Below are 18,194 nucleotides of genomic sequence, written 5' to 3' on the forward strand. Positions count from 1 at the left end.
CCTTGTCTGTGTGTTGGTGCTGGAGAGGAACAGATCTGGGCATTTTCCGTGTGTGTGAAGTGGAGGCGTGAGCTCGCCTGCCTTCTGACGCTGGGAGCAGTTCTCGCGGACTCATCGAACAAGTTCCGGTCGGTTTGTGCTTTTAGCCACACTTTGCCATGTTTAACTCGGTCGTTCATATCGGCCCGTAATACGGAAATCCATCATGGGCCATGCCTTTGGAATGACATACCGGTGAGGTCTTTAATCATGGCCAGTACGGAGTCCACGAAGCCTGGGGTCCAGCTCACCAAGACGAGCCCGGACTCAAAACAGTCCGAGCCATGGAAACGGCACATCATCCGGCAGCTGAAGTATCGCGATAAGGCGCAGAAGCTCGTCTTCCAAGATGTGATCCAGTCATGTAGGCTATGTTAAAGTCACTTCAGTAGGTTAGGCTGTTAAATCACCTTGCTAGCTGTTGTTTTTCACTCATGCTAACTGGGCGGTTCTGTTTTCAGCTCTCGACATATCCGCTGTTTTAATGGGTTTATTGTTGTTTTTAAATAAAAAAAAAAACTTGTTTAAACACAAATGAGCTGTGTGTAGTGTAATCCAGCTCTGCGCTGCGGCTAAACTGTGAAATCAGAGAGACAGAGCTTTGTTTGCTAAGGAAGAAAGCGCGCAGTGTAAACAGCTGAGTGTTTGAACGCCAGCAGAAAAGTTCCCCGAGCCTGAACTCTCACTCTGAAGATAAACCCGAGCGCTTTCTTTCTTTCTCACTGTCTTGCAGATGTCAACCTGCTCGAGCACTGCGCGCAAAGTGCACTAATCACCCAAGGCCTCCTCTCCCCGCCGAGGTAATCACTCCTGCATGCCCCTGCTGATGACTGCCAACTCGGAAACTAGACATTTATTTGATTAACGACTTGAAAAGTTCAGTAAACTCTCAAAAACCGAGGTGCCAAATAGCTATTAAAGTGTAATTATGACTTGGCCACAGCCATTATTAACTACACACTTGTTTCAATGTACTTCACTTTACACAAGCAGCTTCACAGAAACACTACAAAATAACCACCATCAGGCTCTAAGCATGTTCTCTATGTTACCATATAGCATTTTTGTTCATGAATGGTATCTCACATCTCATCTCATTATCTCTAGCTGCTTTATCCTGTTCTACAGGGTTGCAGGCAAGCTGGAGCCTATCCCAGCTGACTACGGGCGAAAGGCGGGGTACACCCTGGACAAGTCGCCAGGTCATCACAGGGCTGACACATAGACACAGACAACCATTCACACTCACATTTACACCTACGGTCAATTTAGAGTCACCAGTTAACCTAACCTGCATGTCTTTGGACTGTGGGGGAAACCGGAGCACCCGGAGGAAACCCACACGGACACAGGGAGAACATGCAAACTCCACACAGAAAGGCCCTCGTCGGCCACGGGGCTCGAACCCGGACCTTCTTGCTGTGAGGCAACAGCGCTAACCACTACACCACCGTGCCGCCCATCTCAAAGACATTTTACTCTAAAAGTTTGTCTCATCTCATTATTTCTAGCCTCTTTATCCTGTTCTACAGGGTCGCAGGCAAGCTGGAGCCTATCCCAGCTGACTACGGGCGAAAGGCGGGGTACACCCTGGACAAGTCGCCAGGTCATCACAGGGCTGACACACAGACACAGACAACCATTCACACTCACATTCACACCTACGGTCAATTTAGAGTCACCAGTTAACCTAACCTGCATGTCTTTGGACTGTGGGGGAAACCGGAGCACCCGGAGGAAACCCACGCGGACACGGGGAGAACATGCAAACTCCGCACAGAAAGGCCCTCGCCGGCCACGGGGCTCGAACCCGGACCTTCTTGCTGTGAGGCAACAGCGCTAACCACTACACCACCGTGCCGCCCATCTCAAAGACATTTTACTCTAAAAGTTTGTCTCATCTCATCTCATTATCTCTAGCTGCTTTATCCTGTTCTACAGGGTCGCAGGCAAGCTGGAGCCTATCCCAGCTGACTACGGGTGAAAGGTGGGGTACACCCTGGACAAGTCGCCAGGTCATCACAGGGCTGACACATAGACACAGACAACCATTCACATTCACACCTACGGTCAATTTAGAGTCACCAGTTAACCTAACCTGCATGTCTTTGGACTGTGGGGGAAACCGGAGCACCCGGAGGAAACCCACGCGGACAACATGCAAACTCCACACAGAAAGGCCCTCGCCGGCCACGGGGCTCGAACCCGGACCTTCTTGCTGTGAGGTGACCGCGCTAACCACTACACCACTGTGCTGCCGGTATCTCACATGTGATCATTTAAAAACACACTAAACTAGCAGATGATCATCTTGTTTTGGCTGCTCTCGATTAGGGGTCGCCACAGCGGATCTTTCGTCTCCGTTGCTCCCTGTCTTCCGCATACTTCTCTACCGCTTTCATGTCCTCTCTCACCACATCCATGTATCTCCTCTTTGGCCTTCCTCGTTTTCGTATGCCTGGCAGCTCCATCCTCAACATTCTCCTTTCAACATGCTCTGCATCTCTTCTCAGGATGTGCTCAGTCTCATCTCTCTTAGCTTCATTCCTAAGCTCTGCACATGTGCTGTCCCTCTGATGTGCTCGTTCCTTAACCTGTCCAACCTTGTCACTCCTATCGCAAACCTTAACATCCTCAACTCCGCCACCTCCAACTTTGCCTCCTGTCTCTTTGTTAAGGTCTCCAATCCATACATCATAGCTGGTCTCACTACTCTCTTATACATTTTACCTTTCACTTTTGCTGGGACTTTCCTATCACAAATGACTCCCGAAACCCTTCTCCAGCTGCTCCACCCTGCCTGCACTCTCTTTGTCACCTCAGTATCACAGCCCCCATTTTCCTGCACAGTTGATCCCAGGTACTTGTATTCACTAACTTTTTTTCTGTGTGTCTACTCCTTGCATCTTCACTACACTCATCCCCATTCTCATTGATGCACATGTATTCTGTTTTCCTCCTGCTCACCTTCATTCCTCTTCGTTCCAATGCATTCCTCCATCTCTCCAAACCCAACTCAACCTCCTTTCTGCTTTCACCACGTATCACGATATCATCCGCAAACATGTTCCATGGTGACTCAGAAAAAATTTATTCTGAAATACATTTTAATCGAATATTTTACACTTTACTCTTTATTCCTAAATGATACTTTAGACCATTACCTTATACTGTGTATAAAATGAAAAAGGAAATCCCCTACCATGTTTATTTTTTTGCCTGTTATTGCTTTAGCAAAGACATTTCCCTGCTTAATTGGCACTAAAGTCACCGTTGTGTACGAAAAAGGAATTTGAATATTTTTGAAAAATTTCGATTTATAGTATACATTGTGATTTAAGTGTGAAACTGTGGCACTTTAACAAGCCCTTCAGACAGTCTCATTGTTATCAGCATTTTTAATAAGAATCTTTATCGTCACATAGTATACAAGTACAGTACAGTGAATTTATTTCGTTCATTTTTGTGTGTGTATTCTGGATTGTTAGGAAGCTGATGTCAGAGCACAAGGTCAGGCATGATGTGGTATGCCTGGAACAGTGTGTGTTAAGCCTTGCAGCAGGCCCAACAGTGGCAGGTTGACAGTACTGGCATTGAAACATTTTAATCAGGAGCCAAGAGCCTTAAGCATTGTATTTATATAAGCCTGTAAATTTTATATAACATCTTAAAATTATTTACATAAGTCATTGCAAATATTTAATTATGAACACAATCAGGGCAGTCAGGATTAAGGATTCTCCATTATTAAACCCACACTGTGTAATATCCAGAGAAATCCTGAAAGTGAACATGTGTGCTAGTCTAACTATGCCTTGAGACATTTAAATATTACTTTATACACTGTACCTTATTTCTGGCATGGCATGTTCAAATAAATTTGGCTCTGCTCAATTGATTTACCCATTTTTCCCCAGGTACATATGTATATCCCCAAAAATGCAGTATATTTTATTAGTGTTATATATTTGTTGCTTTATTTTGTAGACCGTTTTCCTCATCTGAGAATTTGCCATCCCTGGAGACAGCCATTGGGGAGGTAGGAAGCAGTGCCAGTTACAAACCAACCGGTCATTATACTGATCAGTCCTCGAATTTCCAAGCTGTAAATTCCAGTTGACAGTACTTGTATTTTTATTGAATACTGTATATATTTGTATTGAATGTCTGTCTGCTACTTCAAGATTTTTTTCAGATTCTCAAAGTTTAAAAAGAAAGGCACGGGTTATTCATTTTAAGGCCATGTAGAAAAATAATAGGTGTGGGGAGGAAAAAAAAAATCTGCTTGCTTTTTGTGTTCATGTGCACAGAAGTTCTCTGTTACATACTGTGAGCAAATCCTCTCTGCTTACAAATCTGATTCTGCTTGTTGTTCTGTTTCACTGAATAGATTCTTGCTAACTAGGGTTATTTCTCTGTTTTTGCTTTTTTTTCTTTTTGTTATTGTAGCTTGCTTACAAAGTAGTGGAGCTGCAGCAAGAGATAAAAATCAAGGACACTTTTCTTGAAAAGCAACATGCCAGGTAAGCCAGATATCCGTGCACAACATTCTTGTTTGAACACATCTCAACATTTTAAGCAAATGTTGTTTACAACATACCATAAATATTTGTGGACGCGTTCAGTTAGTACGATGGTCTTGGATTGAATAAAGTTGGTTCAGTTTTGCTTCTTAACACTGTGATGAACATCAGTACAGACTGTGAGAAGTCACATTGTAAGTCAGTATGATGATGAGTTGCTACATACATTATATGGCCAAAAGTATGTGGACAGCTCCTTCTCACAACAATGTGTAGGCCTCGCCCAAGCCATTGCCACAAAGTTGGAGAAACACAATTGCCTAGAATGTCTATGCCACGCTGTAGTATTAAGATTTAAACTTCCCTGGACCTAAGGGGCTGAACTAAAACCTGTTCCAGCATGACATTGTCTTGGTGCAGAAAGTGAAGTTCATGAAGACATGGTTTGGCAAGGTTGGAATGGAAGAACGCAAATGGTCTGCACGGAGCTTTGACCTGAACCCTGCTGAACACCTTTGGGATAAATTGCCATTCTTACCCAACATCAGTGCCCAGCCTTTTGCGCTCTTGTGACTGAATGGACACAAATCCCCACAGCTTTTTCAGAAGATTGGGGACTTATAGCAGCAAAGGGGAAAAACTCAGTAATAATGCAAATGGTTTTGGAATGGTATGTTCAGTACTTAGTTGTCCACATGCTTTTGGTCATATAGTGTACAATCAAATTGTGAAAAAGATCTGATTTTTGCTTAGTAACATGACACTAGCTCACAATATAATATCCCAGGGCCTTCTGTTTTGGTCTTTCATCAAATTTAAAATGTGCTGCTGAATTTACAATAAACACAACACTGTGCAACATTTTTAGGCAACCTATTTTTTTTTTAATACTAATATTTTGTTTTAGATGTTCATTTTACAACTTCTGCTTTATTAAAGAAAACATTTTAGAATCCCAAACATTACTTTTCCAGCCAAAATTAAATGTTAAAAACATTTTTGTATGTCTGTAAAGAAGGTAACATATTACATAAAGGACTACTTTCTGGGGGGGAAGAATGTCAGGGATTACCTGCAAAAACAGAAGTGAGTGGTTGCACTTACTTTTTAAAATCACCAGAGAAACTGTGACCAATAATTAAAAGCTGTATCGAAAAACCTACTAAACAATTTCCTTATAAAACTGAACAGTGTGCTTGAGACTACTGATAAGCATGTGTCTTTAAAAATGTGTCACACAAACTATTGACACAGATTGATTAGTTTGTACTGTTTACTGCTCAGCCCTTTGATGATCTTGTGACTTGTCCAGGGTGTACCCCGCCTCTCGCCCATAGTCAGCTGGGATAGGCTCCAGTTTGCCCGCGACCCTGCACAGGATAAGCGGTTATAGATAATGGATGTTTACTGCTCTTTGCATTTTTAATGTCTATTTTAATTTAGAAAATGTTTAATTTCAAAAGCATCTTTGCTTTAGAGCACTTGTTACATAAAAAAACCCCACACAACTTTTTCCATTACATTCTTTACAGCATTTCATTGCCTGAGACTTTTACACAGTGCTGTAAATGATTTCAAAGTGCTTTTATATAGAAATGATAAAGGTTAAACAGTACTTATGCAATTAATAGTTTATCATAACTGTACATCTATTAAAGGTTCTGACTGCAAAGTTGAATTCTGGGCAAAAATGTTCTATTGCTGTTGGAGTTTCGAGATGTTTCACAGTGATCTGAAGTTGATTTGAGTTGCTGCACACACCGTGTATCCTATGTGTAAATATTTTGCCGAGATAAAATGTGTCCCGCATTTTATGATTCTGGAGATTGCCGAAGCAAGTGAGCAACAATATCACATGACCACTGTGAGGTGTGTTTAACCTGCTTTTAACCAAAACATGGCAGACTCCGCTTTCCCACCAGCTAAAGGCCAGCGGAAAAGAAAAGGAAAATTATGAAAGCAAATCAGCTAGAAAACACGCCAGAAAAGCGATGAAAACCAAAAGGTTGTCGTGAAGGGATGGTTAAACCACTGGAATTGACTGAAGGATGAAACAGTTATGAAATCTGATGAATTTGCAGCGCTTGTCTTGGATTGGTGAGTCTGAGTATGGAGTTATACACCTTATGTTTTGATCTTACAGAGAAAGAAATGATAAAACAAAAGCAGTAACGGAGAAAAGATGTATTCATCTTTTGTTTAATGGATGTATTCGCGAATGTCAACCACAAATTGCATACTTGTGATTCAAAACTGTCTGATGTTGATGCAGAGGCACAATGTTTTCCGTGTGTTGTCATCTTGGTGTGACCCAGTTCCATAGTTATGCTAATTAGTTCAAGCTCCTTGCATTCGGCCATTTTCGTTTGGCTCCAAGAAGTAGGATATTTGGTCCCAAAATGGAGGAATGCGACCCTCAGCACATCAAAATGATCACGTCTTGTTCACATGATATTGTTTTTGCGGGATATAGGAAAATGCCATGCGCAATTAAAAAAAATAATAATAATAATTCAGACGAATTTGCAGTCAGCATCTTTTAAAATGACTACAAGTTATGGAAATATTGAATGAAGTAAAAATACTCTATTCAAATTACAAAGTTTTGGCCAAGCCAAAAAAAAATAAATAAATAAATATATATATATATAATTTTTTTTTTTTTCCCCTAAAGCCTGGACCGGTTCTTCCCTCCTAATGATAGTAATCTTAATGATAGGCTGATCTTAATTATCTTCCCAGATTGTCCTGTGGTACAGGGTATGTAAAATATAACCTCACCCCTTCATCTACTCGCACTTCAGTTGTGTCAGCCATGATTTAAACAGTAAATTTTAAATGGCTAATATTTATGATTTAAACATCCTGTAGTGTGACACGTTGATTGTCTCATGTGAAACACAATCTTAATGCTGTGTGTGAAAAAAAACAATAACCAGTGACAGACAGGCTGAAGTAGATGTAGCACATGAATACATTAATACAGTCCTCAAAGCAAAGGTGTTTAAAGGATCAGTTTTTGTTGCATCACTGCAGAATTGTGTAGAGTTTATCTCCTGCAAGAAACGCAATCGCCTGTTTATTGGGGAAACCAGAGGACGTTGAAAGGTTTATTTCGTTGGATAGATGCATCTTTATATCTATCTATCAGAAGTATCGATTATGGAATGAATATTATAATTTTAAACATCTGCTCATTCAGATTATCATCTGATATCTTTTCCTACAATGTTCAGAACAAGTTCACTTGTACATTTGATTTCAAGACTTTTGTCTCATGAATCTTTAAACCTAGACACAATATAGTGTACATGCATGTCTGAGTTCAGGATCTGTATTCATTAAATTACGTTATATTCTTTTGGCTGCAGTGTAGGATGTCATCCATTAAGACGCCTTAACTGCTCATTCCAGAATCCGTGTGCACAGACATCCAGCTTGTATATCCCAAGAGATTATAATAACATTATAAGGCATAATTTTGACCACTGTTATGTTTTGGCTCAATTCTCTGTAATAGAGATTTCCCTCCTTATCTGTTGAGTTTTTATGTACTTTTGTCTTATTGCTTGTTTCTCCATTGCACTTCTCATTGAGGTGGCCTTAACCATAAACATATGTGCAACATAAAATGAAGCATCGTATGAGTGAAAATTTTAGCGTCTATTACAGTAGAAATGTCTACATTGTTCTTTCATATTAGGTTGTATGACACTCAGAACAGGCTCATGGCTGTGGAATTAGAGAAAGGCAGACTGAAGTCTGATGTGAAGATGATGACTGATAGCAACTTACTCCTCAAGAGTGAGTATGACACTCTGCGTGAGCGCTGTCAGCACTTGGATGAGGTTTACAGAAAGGAGAAACTTCATGGCTCAGATGTCCTAGAGGACATGATTCACTTGAAAGAACAGGCTGCTGCTCGCATGAACCACCGCAATGAGAGGAGACTGAGGTGAGGGAGTGAGGAGGTGAAGTTGAGGCTAAAAGTTTACATATACTTATGCTAAAGATATTTTTGCAGTCCTGCACATTTCACGTTATTATATGTTTATTTTGGTAAGTCAAGCATCTACTTTGTTCACATCAGAGGTCATTTTAAAACAATTGATTAGAAACCAATTTATTTCAGCTTTAATTCACTCTATCAGAATTCAAGTGGGTCAAAGTTTGTATACACCAAGTTGACAGCCTCTTTAAACAAAGAGGAAACAGGCACGTCACTCCCAGTTACGAATACATTTTCTTCAGAAAAGATTCAACTGAGGCGGCACGGTGGTGTAGTGGTTAGCGCTGTCGCCTCACAGCAAGAAGGTCCTGGGTTCGAGCCCCGTGGCCGGCGAGGGCCTTTCTGTGTGGAGTTTGCATGTTCTCCCCATGTCCGCATGGGTTTCCTCCGGGTGCTCCGGTTTCCCCCACAGTCCAAAGACATGCAGGTTAGGTTAACTGGTGACTCTAAATTGACCGTAGGTGTGAGTGTGAATGGTTGTCTGTGTCTATGTGTCAGCCCTGTGATGACCTGGCGACTTGTCCAGGGTGTACCCCGCCTTTCGCCCGTAGTCAGCTGGGATAGGCTCCAGCTTGCCTGCGACCCTGTAGAAGGATAAAGCGGCTAGAGATAATGAGATGAGAATGAGATGAGATTCAACTGAATCCCAAGACAACAACATGAACTGGTGAAGGTGTTGGAGGCATCAGATACCAAATTATATACATCCATCAGAAAGAAAGTAGGGTGGCACGGTGGTGTAGTGGTTAGCGCTGTCGCCTAAACTAACGCCTCACAGCAAGAAGGTCCTGGGTTCGAGCCCCGTGGCCGGCGAGGGCCTTTCTGGGTGGAGTTTGCATGTTCTCCCCGTGTCCGCGTGGGTTTCCTCCGGGTGCTCCGGTTTCCCCCACAGTCCAAAGACATGCAGGTTAGGTTAACTGGTGACTCTAAATTGACCGTAGGTGTGAATGTGAGTGTGAATGGTTGTCTGTGTCTATGTGTCAGCCCTGTGATGACCTGGCGACTTGTCCAGGGTGTACCCCGCCTTTCGCCCGTAGTCAGCTGGGATAGGCTCCAGCTTGCCTGCGACCCTGTAGAACAGGATAAAGCGGCTAGAGATAATGAGATGAGATGAGAGAAAGTCCTAGAGTTCCATATGCTGGAAAAGGGAGTGGTGCATGTCAGTAAATAAATGTCATCATGAGGAAGGATTGTTTTGATATACTACAATAAAATATCCTTAGAATTCACTGGGTCTTCCAGCAGGACAGTGATCCTAAGCATACCTACAAAGCTGTAACAAAATGATTTTAAAGACAACAAAGTGAGAGTATTGGAGTAACCATCACAAAGATCTTGACCTGAATCCCATAGAAAATTTGTGGACTGAACTGAAAAAGTATGAGCAAGGACGCTCAGAGTTCCACCAGTTATCACTGGAGGAATGAGCAAAAAATTCTGGCAAAATATTGTGAGAAGCAAGTGTTTTGATTCAAGTTCAAGCAATTAAAAGGCAGTGCCACCAAATATTAACGGTGTGTATGTAAACTTTTGACTGACTAAAAATCTGATACAGTAAATAAAAGGTGAAATAAATGTCTGTTTTTAAATGACCTTTTATAGAATTAAAGTAGATACTCTAATTCACTGAGAACAAGAAATGCATGGTCATATGAAATGTGTGGAGTGGTGACAAATTGAGTTTTGAATGTCTTTAGCCTCGGTGTATGTAAACGTTTGCCTCAACTGTAGCCACCAGTATCATATAACCAATCCAGTCCTGTGGCCTTTACCAGTTGCACGTAAAATGTATGAGAATGCAGTTGACTGGACAGTCCAGCAAATATTTCTTCTCTTTTTAAACATGAAATATGATCATGTTAATTTCAAAGAACAGAGCTCCTCTAGTATTAAATGATTAAAATATACTGTATATGAAAGTGTATATTATTCTTTTTCACAATAAATAGCAGCTAATCCTTGACCCTTGCATCTAAAAATGTTTTTGGTCCTATCTGCAGTGCTGACACCCCTTTTTTTTTTTTTTTTTAAATTGCTTCTTTAGAGCCAGGCAAGCTGATCTTCATAAGGAACCTGAGGTGGCTGCGAGTGAAAATTTGAACAGTGACAAGTACGTGATCATGCTGAATATCAGCTTTAGATTTATTTATTTATTTATTTATTTATTTGGCTGAAATTAATGGGATCTACACTGAAAAAAAAAAAAATGGTGGTTCAGTAAATGACACAAATCTGTGATTGTTACACAAACGTAAATTATTAGGGTTACTTAAAAGTTCTGTTGTAAATTAATGTAAATATTTGGCTAAAATCCAAATTATATATTAGTTCACTGGGTTAAATTTAATTTTTTGTAAGGCGTGCTCACAAAATTAGAAAAATGGTCAATGTTTAGTTGAACTGATTGCAGTCTTCTTGAAATTACAGTTGTACTTATGCTTATTTTCATATCTTTTTGAAGAACTTTAAACTTGATTAATCCTGAGTGTTTTGGATGCATTGTTTGTTTTCAACATTTCTTGTTTTGTGTTTGCTAATTCGAAATAGCTTCAGGGGTGCAATATGAATAAATTAGGCGAAAGCCTCTATCAGCTTTTCTTGAAGGCTGGCAGATGGTGTAGTGGTTAGCACTATTGCCTAAACTAACCCCCCAACTGCTCCCCAGGTGCTGTAGCGTGGCTGCTCACTGCTCTGGGTATGTGTGTATGCTCATTGCTAGCATGTGTGTGTGATCACTGCTTCGGATGGGTTAAATGTAGAAAGGAATTTCACAAGTGTACATGTGATGAATAAAGTTCTTCTTGAAGCAGTTGTACTTTAATAAACATAGCAGTGATTCATTCTAAGATTAATAGTTTTAATGTCAAGACTTGAACCTTCTTTGTAATTAATTACTGTTGACTGGGACCTTTTTAAGTTTTGTAGTGTATGATGTACCGAGTCAAGGAAATGGACCGGCGACGAAAATGTAATCATGACAAGCAACGATTGATGTTTTTAGCACTATGAGTTCAGAATCAGTTTTACTGGCCAAGTAAGGTCACACCGGTACAAGGAATTTGACTTGACCTTTGCTCCAAGATCAATACAAACAAGACAGCAAACATTTAAATAAACATCAATGTATAAGTATGAAGTTATATTGCAAATGGTAAATGCTATCAGTGTACAGTTCCCTCCATAGTTATTGGCACCACTTATGTATGTAGATTAGTAAAAAGGGTTAGAAAAAAATTCACTTTTTGGTGAAGTAGTTTCATCTCCCACTGAAAAAATGAGAAATCCAACCTTTTATTGAAATAAACTTATTCAGAGAAAAACAAATGTCATCAAGAAATAATTATTTTCAACCAAAACACGTACCATAATTACTGGTACCCCTGGAAATTATAGTGAACATAGTGTAACTGAAACACATTTCCCATTTAAATTGTACCTTTTTTATTTTTTATTTTTTTTTTAAGTTGATTGTAGTGTGTAGGATTCTAGATTTGGTCTTGAATGTTGGCTGCATTTGAAACCGAAGATTACTGCCTTGTTGCCATGCTGCCGTAATAGACAAGTGTCTCACAAAGCATGACTTTCCACTGAAGACATCATCTAAGAATATTCATTTTGAACCGCCTTTTAGGATAGCATTTACGGGAATTTGTAATGTCAGCAAGCCGAGTAACTAAACCGTAATGTTAGCTAGTTGACCTTACAAATCATATCAAACAAATTTAGTTTATTACAGTCAAGGGGTTATAACCTATACAACATTTATTTCTTGGTAACTGTTCAAAAATATAAGCAACCCCCCCCCCCCCCCCCCAAAAAAAAAAAAAAACCTTATATGAATTCACTTTTATGTGAAGTTTGGTCCACCAGCTTTTTAATTATTTTTTTTTTTTTTCCGTTGCTGAAAGAGCTGCCACACAGATTTATGGGTAATAGGTAGCATCGAAGATACATTGATGATGCCTTCAAAAAATAAAGTTTTAGGGTGCAGAAGGTATCTCACAAGACCAGAAACGAGAGTTAGATCAGACACCCTCCTGAGAAAGCATTTTCCCCCGATTCCAATGCAGCAGTAATGTATTTAGTCTTCATGACAGGATTTATCACATTTTTATGTTCAGAGAGAATTCTAAAAAAATGTTTCTTCCCCAGAGTACCCCAAAGTGTATCACTACCATCATCACCATTACTACACAGGAATGACAGTCGAGAGGATTTGGAAAGCATCAAATTACGAGCTTTCAGGTAACAGCACATATGATTTTACAGTAATAACAATTCAACTATCTATTCACAAGAACCACAGAAATTGACAAAAGAACATCAGCAGATTTGAAATAAAATGTTCCATCAAATCAAAGACTTTAAGGTTGTGAAATTATTGTAACAATCTGTGGATTGTAATGATTTAAATACAGTGTTTAGGAGAGTGAAAGGGATACTATTGCATTGTATAATAATAATAATAATAATAGTATGCCTTGTACCACAGCACTGTTGAATTCCTGAGGTCAATAAGAGCACAGCTCTGACGGTAGTTTTGGCTGTCACACAAATGATAGGTTTATATCATGTGTTTGTACTAATGTTACTTTTTTCTAAAGTAACAGCTTATTCACTAAAGTCTAATAATCTACAGATTAAGACAATTGATACACAGATTAAGAAACTTTGAGTAGATGTTTGTATAAAATTTATTGAAGGAGTTTCAGGATTTGTAACCGTAATGCCCAGGTCAGACAGCAGGCTGCAACTAGTCTTCAACTACTTGCATCTACCTGTGATAACAAAATTGCAGGTAGGCCACACAACAACACAGATAATGGCAGTGTTGGAGAGGGTCTTTAGTTGAGGCAGGTTGACAAGTGGATCGCAATCTGTTCACATTTCAGCTGCGATTTCACTTCCAGTCGGTTCAAATAGCAGGTCGAGGCATGTAGAGGTAGGTGGTCTTGCAACACTTGAGCGACCAATTGCAGGTTGAAGCAGGTAGTGGCAGCTAGACGCAGGCTGATGCAGGGGAAGACAAGTCTTCAGAGATGGCTACGATGCATCGCAGGTAGACACGGACTGCACCTGCAAATAGTTTACAACAACCTGTGAGCAGTCTTATGGGCTTATTTTTTTAAAGGTTTTCTGCGCGCTGCGTCAACCTGCGTCTAGCTGCATCTGCTTCTGACTGGTTGCATCCTGTCGTAACAGCTTAAAAACTTTGCATCTTGCAATACGTCTGACCACAACGAAGGATTTGACGCAAAATGCCTGCGTTCACCTGCGATCAGTCGCCACCTGAACGATCACAGGTCGCAGCATGCGTTTTTCTGCTGTCTGACCTGGGCATAAACTTTCCTCCACGGGAGTATTCAGAACAGAGGACTTTGTGCTTTCTTGTTCCTGTGTGATAACAGGAGCTAATTTATCTTGTGAATGTTTCATAATATTAAATGTAACAATAAATGGTTAAAAACTGAGATGTGCTGGTCATTTGGTAAATTAAAAATTTGAATTGTTGGCAGACTGGTGTGATATAAGGAATAACACACTTCATAACAAATCTGTGTTTAGCTGTATCACTCCATCCCAGACTGGATTATTTTTCTATAACAGCATGACCCATCCATATGTTATTCTTTATATGATCCATCACTTTTCTGTTAACGCTTTTCCCCAGGATTGGCTTGTTTTTATAATGTGAAATTACTTACCAAAGTCAGTAGTTTTATAACCAGTTCTTTTAAGTAAGCCTTGACCTTTTTATTTATTTATTTATTATTATTTTACTTAGCACAGGTAATTTATTTATGGTCTTGTTAATATGTTAATGCAGTATATAGCAATATGTGAGGGTGGGTGCTTGCGTGTGTGGTTTTTGTTTACTTGATTTTTTTTTTTTAACTTGACGATTATTATTATTATTGGTCTTAGGTCAGCTTCAGTTACTTCTCCTCGGATTCTTGGCTCAATCAGAGGTCTTTTTGAGTGAGTAAACATCTTCCTTTTACTTACATACTTCCAAAAGTACCGATAGCATCTTGGAACTAGATGAATCAATGTAATGGTCAATTAATAGAAGTGTTGAAGATTCAATTCCTCATTAAAGGTAGTTTAATACTGAGACGTTGTAGACTTGTTTTGCAAGTGCTGTAATGTGACTTTTTATTAGCAAATACAAGAAAAGTCCAGACTAGTTTTCTTTGGTTATATGGAGAAACTATGGGCTAGGATCCAAGACATATTGCAGGCATAATTTATTATTATTATTATTATTATTATTATTATTATTATTATTATTATTATTTATTTTTATAAACCAGCGAGCATTTCCAAAATGAGTGTGTGTAGGACTTGTCAAAAAAGAACAGTGTTGCTATTGTTGTGTTTGAGAGAAGCACACTGAAAATAGATGTCTTTGTGTCTACTGTGTCCAGTTCACTTTCTCCAGAGAACCCTAGCATTGTATTAATCTGTAATCTTTAGGGTATTTTCACCATATTTTTAATATACTACCAACCAAATTTACTGTGTGTATATACACTGTAATTGGTACCATATTGTGTGACTCGTATATTCTTCTCTTTAATCTCTGAGACATTGTTTAATACAGGATCAAACACAAGTAACTAAAGCCAAGAAATAATAACAGTCCTCATCATCTTATGAATGTTTCATAATGTTAAATTAGCATGATGCTATTCCAGAATTTAGCTGCAATATAAGGAAAAAAAAAACACTTCAGAGGAGTGAAGTGACTGGAATGGACTATACCGCTTCAGATCAGCCCAAGCTAAACCATTTGAAGTTTTTACATGCAACATACTACAATACTGCAAACTAGAAGTTATGAGCGCGTACACTGGTTCCTCTGTCATATAGGGTTAACATATTTCATATTTTGTCTCTTGTTTCTTATAAACAATTTTAGACATGTTACGTACGTCCAAGATAATGCAAGACTCTCTTAGTGCTGCAAGACTCTTTTATTGTCACAAAACTGTGTTGGTGGTAATTTGGTTTGGTACAGCTTAACAATGAACAATAAACAATACAGTAAAGAAAATTCAAGAAAAGACAAGTTAAGATAAAAATGTGCACAAATAAGAGGCGTATTAATGAGATTTGCAATTAATGCTGAGTCAGTGCAAAAAATGAGTAAATGTGCAAAAAGTAGTAGTCTGATAGGCAAGCAGTAGCAGTAGTAGTGATAGAAGTACAAGGGAATCAAATGACACAGTAAACAAAGATACTAGTTTAACCATAGCTTTTGGTTTAACTGAAAAAATTCAACCTCTAGGTTGAAATTAGCAACCTTACTGTGGCCAAACGTGTTTTTATTTTATCAGAATTTGAGTGAAATTAAGATTTTGTTCATCCAAGCTTTTAGGTTTTTCCAGTGTTCCATTTTGCATAGCTGGGCTGCTCAATCTGACTAAAGCAAAAAGTATGATTAGCATACAAGTGAAATCCAATATTATATTTACAAATTGCATGCCAAATGGCTGGATATAAAATAATAAGGGATCTAATTGCAATTTTTAATACCCTGAAGTGTCACCATTTACGCCAAGTACCTGGTAATGGTCTGTCAATAGGATATAAACCAGGCAAGAGATTGGTCACTCTTGTTCTAGACAAACTGTTTTTCAAAAGGGGCCAGATTAGAGCTTGTCAAAATACCAGAAGGATGTTCATATACAGTCACGGGGAAAAAGAAAGTACACCCTGCTTCAATTCTCTGCTTTTATTTATCAGTACTTAAAGAACTGGTGTGTGTGTGTGTGTGTGTGTGTGTGTGTGTGTGTGTGTGTAATCCATACCAAGTTCTACTAACAACCGAATAACCTCAGGTGACAACAGATTTCACTATGTAATCATTTTTTTTTTCCAAAAAAAGTAAACCGACATTCAGAAACAACATGGGAAAAGATAAGTACACCCTGTAATTCAGTAATATGCCAAACCACCTTAGCAACAATAACTTGAAGTAAACATTTTCTGTGGTTTATCAGGATCTCGTATCATTTTGGAGACATTTTAGGCCGCTCTTTTTTTTTTTACGACCTTGTTTCAGCTCATTAATGTTTGAGGGCATTTGTTTTTGCACTGCTTTCTTAAGATCTTGTCACAGCATCTCAATGTGGTTGAAGTCTGGACTTTGACTTGGCCATTTCAATACCTTTTTATTATTATTTATTTACTTATTCATTCTAATTAATTTAATTAATTTTTAAAGCCATTCAGGTATCAATTTGCCGGGGTGATTGGGCTCATTGTCCTGCTGCATGGCCCAATTTTGACCCAGCTTAAGCTGCTGGTTAGATGGCTTCCCATTTGTTTTAAGCATACGGTATTCTGGTATGAAGGGGACTTCATCGTTGTCTCAATGACTAAGGCTACATCCACACGGCAACGAGATGTTATTAAAAAAAATATCGCGTCCACATGGGCAACGGATCAGTAAAATATCAGGTACATGTGCCAACGCAACGCTTGCTGAAAATGATGCAATACACATGCCACACCTCTAGGTGCGCTGTAAGACGGTCCCATCGGAGACACCAGGACAACAGAAGAAGTAAGGACGCATGCGCATAAACTATTATGCACGAGACTTCATATTAGCCACAAAGTCAGGAAAATCTGTTCGTAAAGTTACGTTATAATGACTAAATACAATGAAAAGTATTTTTCCAGTCTCACCTGTGAAAGGTAATCCCATGTGATCTCGTTTGGACGGTAAACCTGTTGGTACAGTTAAATGCAGCACATGAATGAGGCATCTTTATTCTCCGCTTTGCCCCATCCAATATGGCGGCGAGGATGACGTATGATTCTACGCGGAAGGCAGCGTCTTTAATGGTCCGTAATAAATTGAATGCTACACGTTGATGGATTAATTTGTTCTTCTACGCCCTTTTTGAGGAATGTATTGTAGGACTTAAACCAACATCTGAAGAGGTGAGATCGCGCCTTTTTTTCCCTATTTTTGCTGGCGGGATTGGCTCTGCCCTAAGGGCTATTTTCTCTCTCTCTCTCTCTCTCTCTCTCTCTCTCTCACTTTGCACCATTACACAATAAATATTCACAGTGAAAATATTTTGTAAGCGCGTTTCATGAACCAAGTTATAGGATTTGTTGACAACTCGCATCGAGTTCGTTACACTTCTACCCGGCGTGAAGCACATGTGGTTGTGACGTCATCGTAAACAAATCCGTTCTACTCATCCAGACGACTTCGCAACGGCGCCGTTGCCAGATCTTTCCACTCTGGAACCCGTTCTCAAAAGATTTCGTTTTGGGGCACCCAAAACGCCGGTGCCGTGTGGACGCCAGGCCGAAACGATAAACAATTTTATCAGATTCACCTGAATCCGTTGCCGTGTGGACAGGGCCAAAGTTTCCCCAGGCCCTGCACTGCAAAAAAAATTGAAAACTGAATTTGAGGAGAAAATTACTTAATACTAGTGAAATTATCTTGCTGCATGGACAGATATTTTTACTCGATAAGACATCTTAGAATAAGTTGGTTGTAATCTAGAACTGGTTTAATAATCTCAGGATTGGTGTCTTGTATTCTTCTAATAAGAAATGCTACATCGTTTCAACTATTCAAGATATTTTCACTT

At 39.4% G+C, this 18,194-nt stretch overlaps 1 protein-coding gene across 2 annotated transcripts in view; it reads left to right on the top strand.

The window, feature by feature from the left end:
• The window catches only part of LOC132901596 (protein Atg16l2), a 55,146-nt gene continuing 36,952 nt past the window's right edge, over positions 1–18,194 (top strand). Inside the window, exons 1-8 of one of the 2 annotated variants that reach the window (XM_060944096.1) lie at positions 1–403; positions 773–839; positions 4,027–4,078; positions 4,489–4,562; positions 8,266–8,517; positions 10,616–10,681; positions 12,724–12,816; positions 14,497–14,550. In XM_060944096.1, coding sequence (XP_060800079.1) covers positions 250–403; positions 773–839; positions 4,027–4,078; positions 4,489–4,562; positions 8,266–8,517; positions 10,616–10,681; positions 12,724–12,816; positions 14,497–14,550 — 812 coding nt within the window. In that variant the 5' untranslated portion in view covers positions 1–249. The remainder of the gene's footprint in view (positions 404–772; positions 840–4,026; positions 4,079–4,488; positions 4,563–8,265; positions 8,518–10,615; positions 10,682–12,723; positions 12,817–14,496; positions 14,551–18,194) is intronic. The other variant, XM_060944095.1, reaches the window with a different exon arrangement.

This window comes from Neoarius graeffei, chromosome 17, assembly GCF_027579695.1.
Source record: "Neoarius graeffei isolate fNeoGra1 chromosome 17, fNeoGra1.pri, whole genome shotgun sequence".
In the NCBI taxonomy this organism is placed as follows: domain Eukaryota; kingdom Metazoa; phylum Chordata; class Actinopteri; order Siluriformes; family Ariidae; genus Neoarius; species Neoarius graeffei.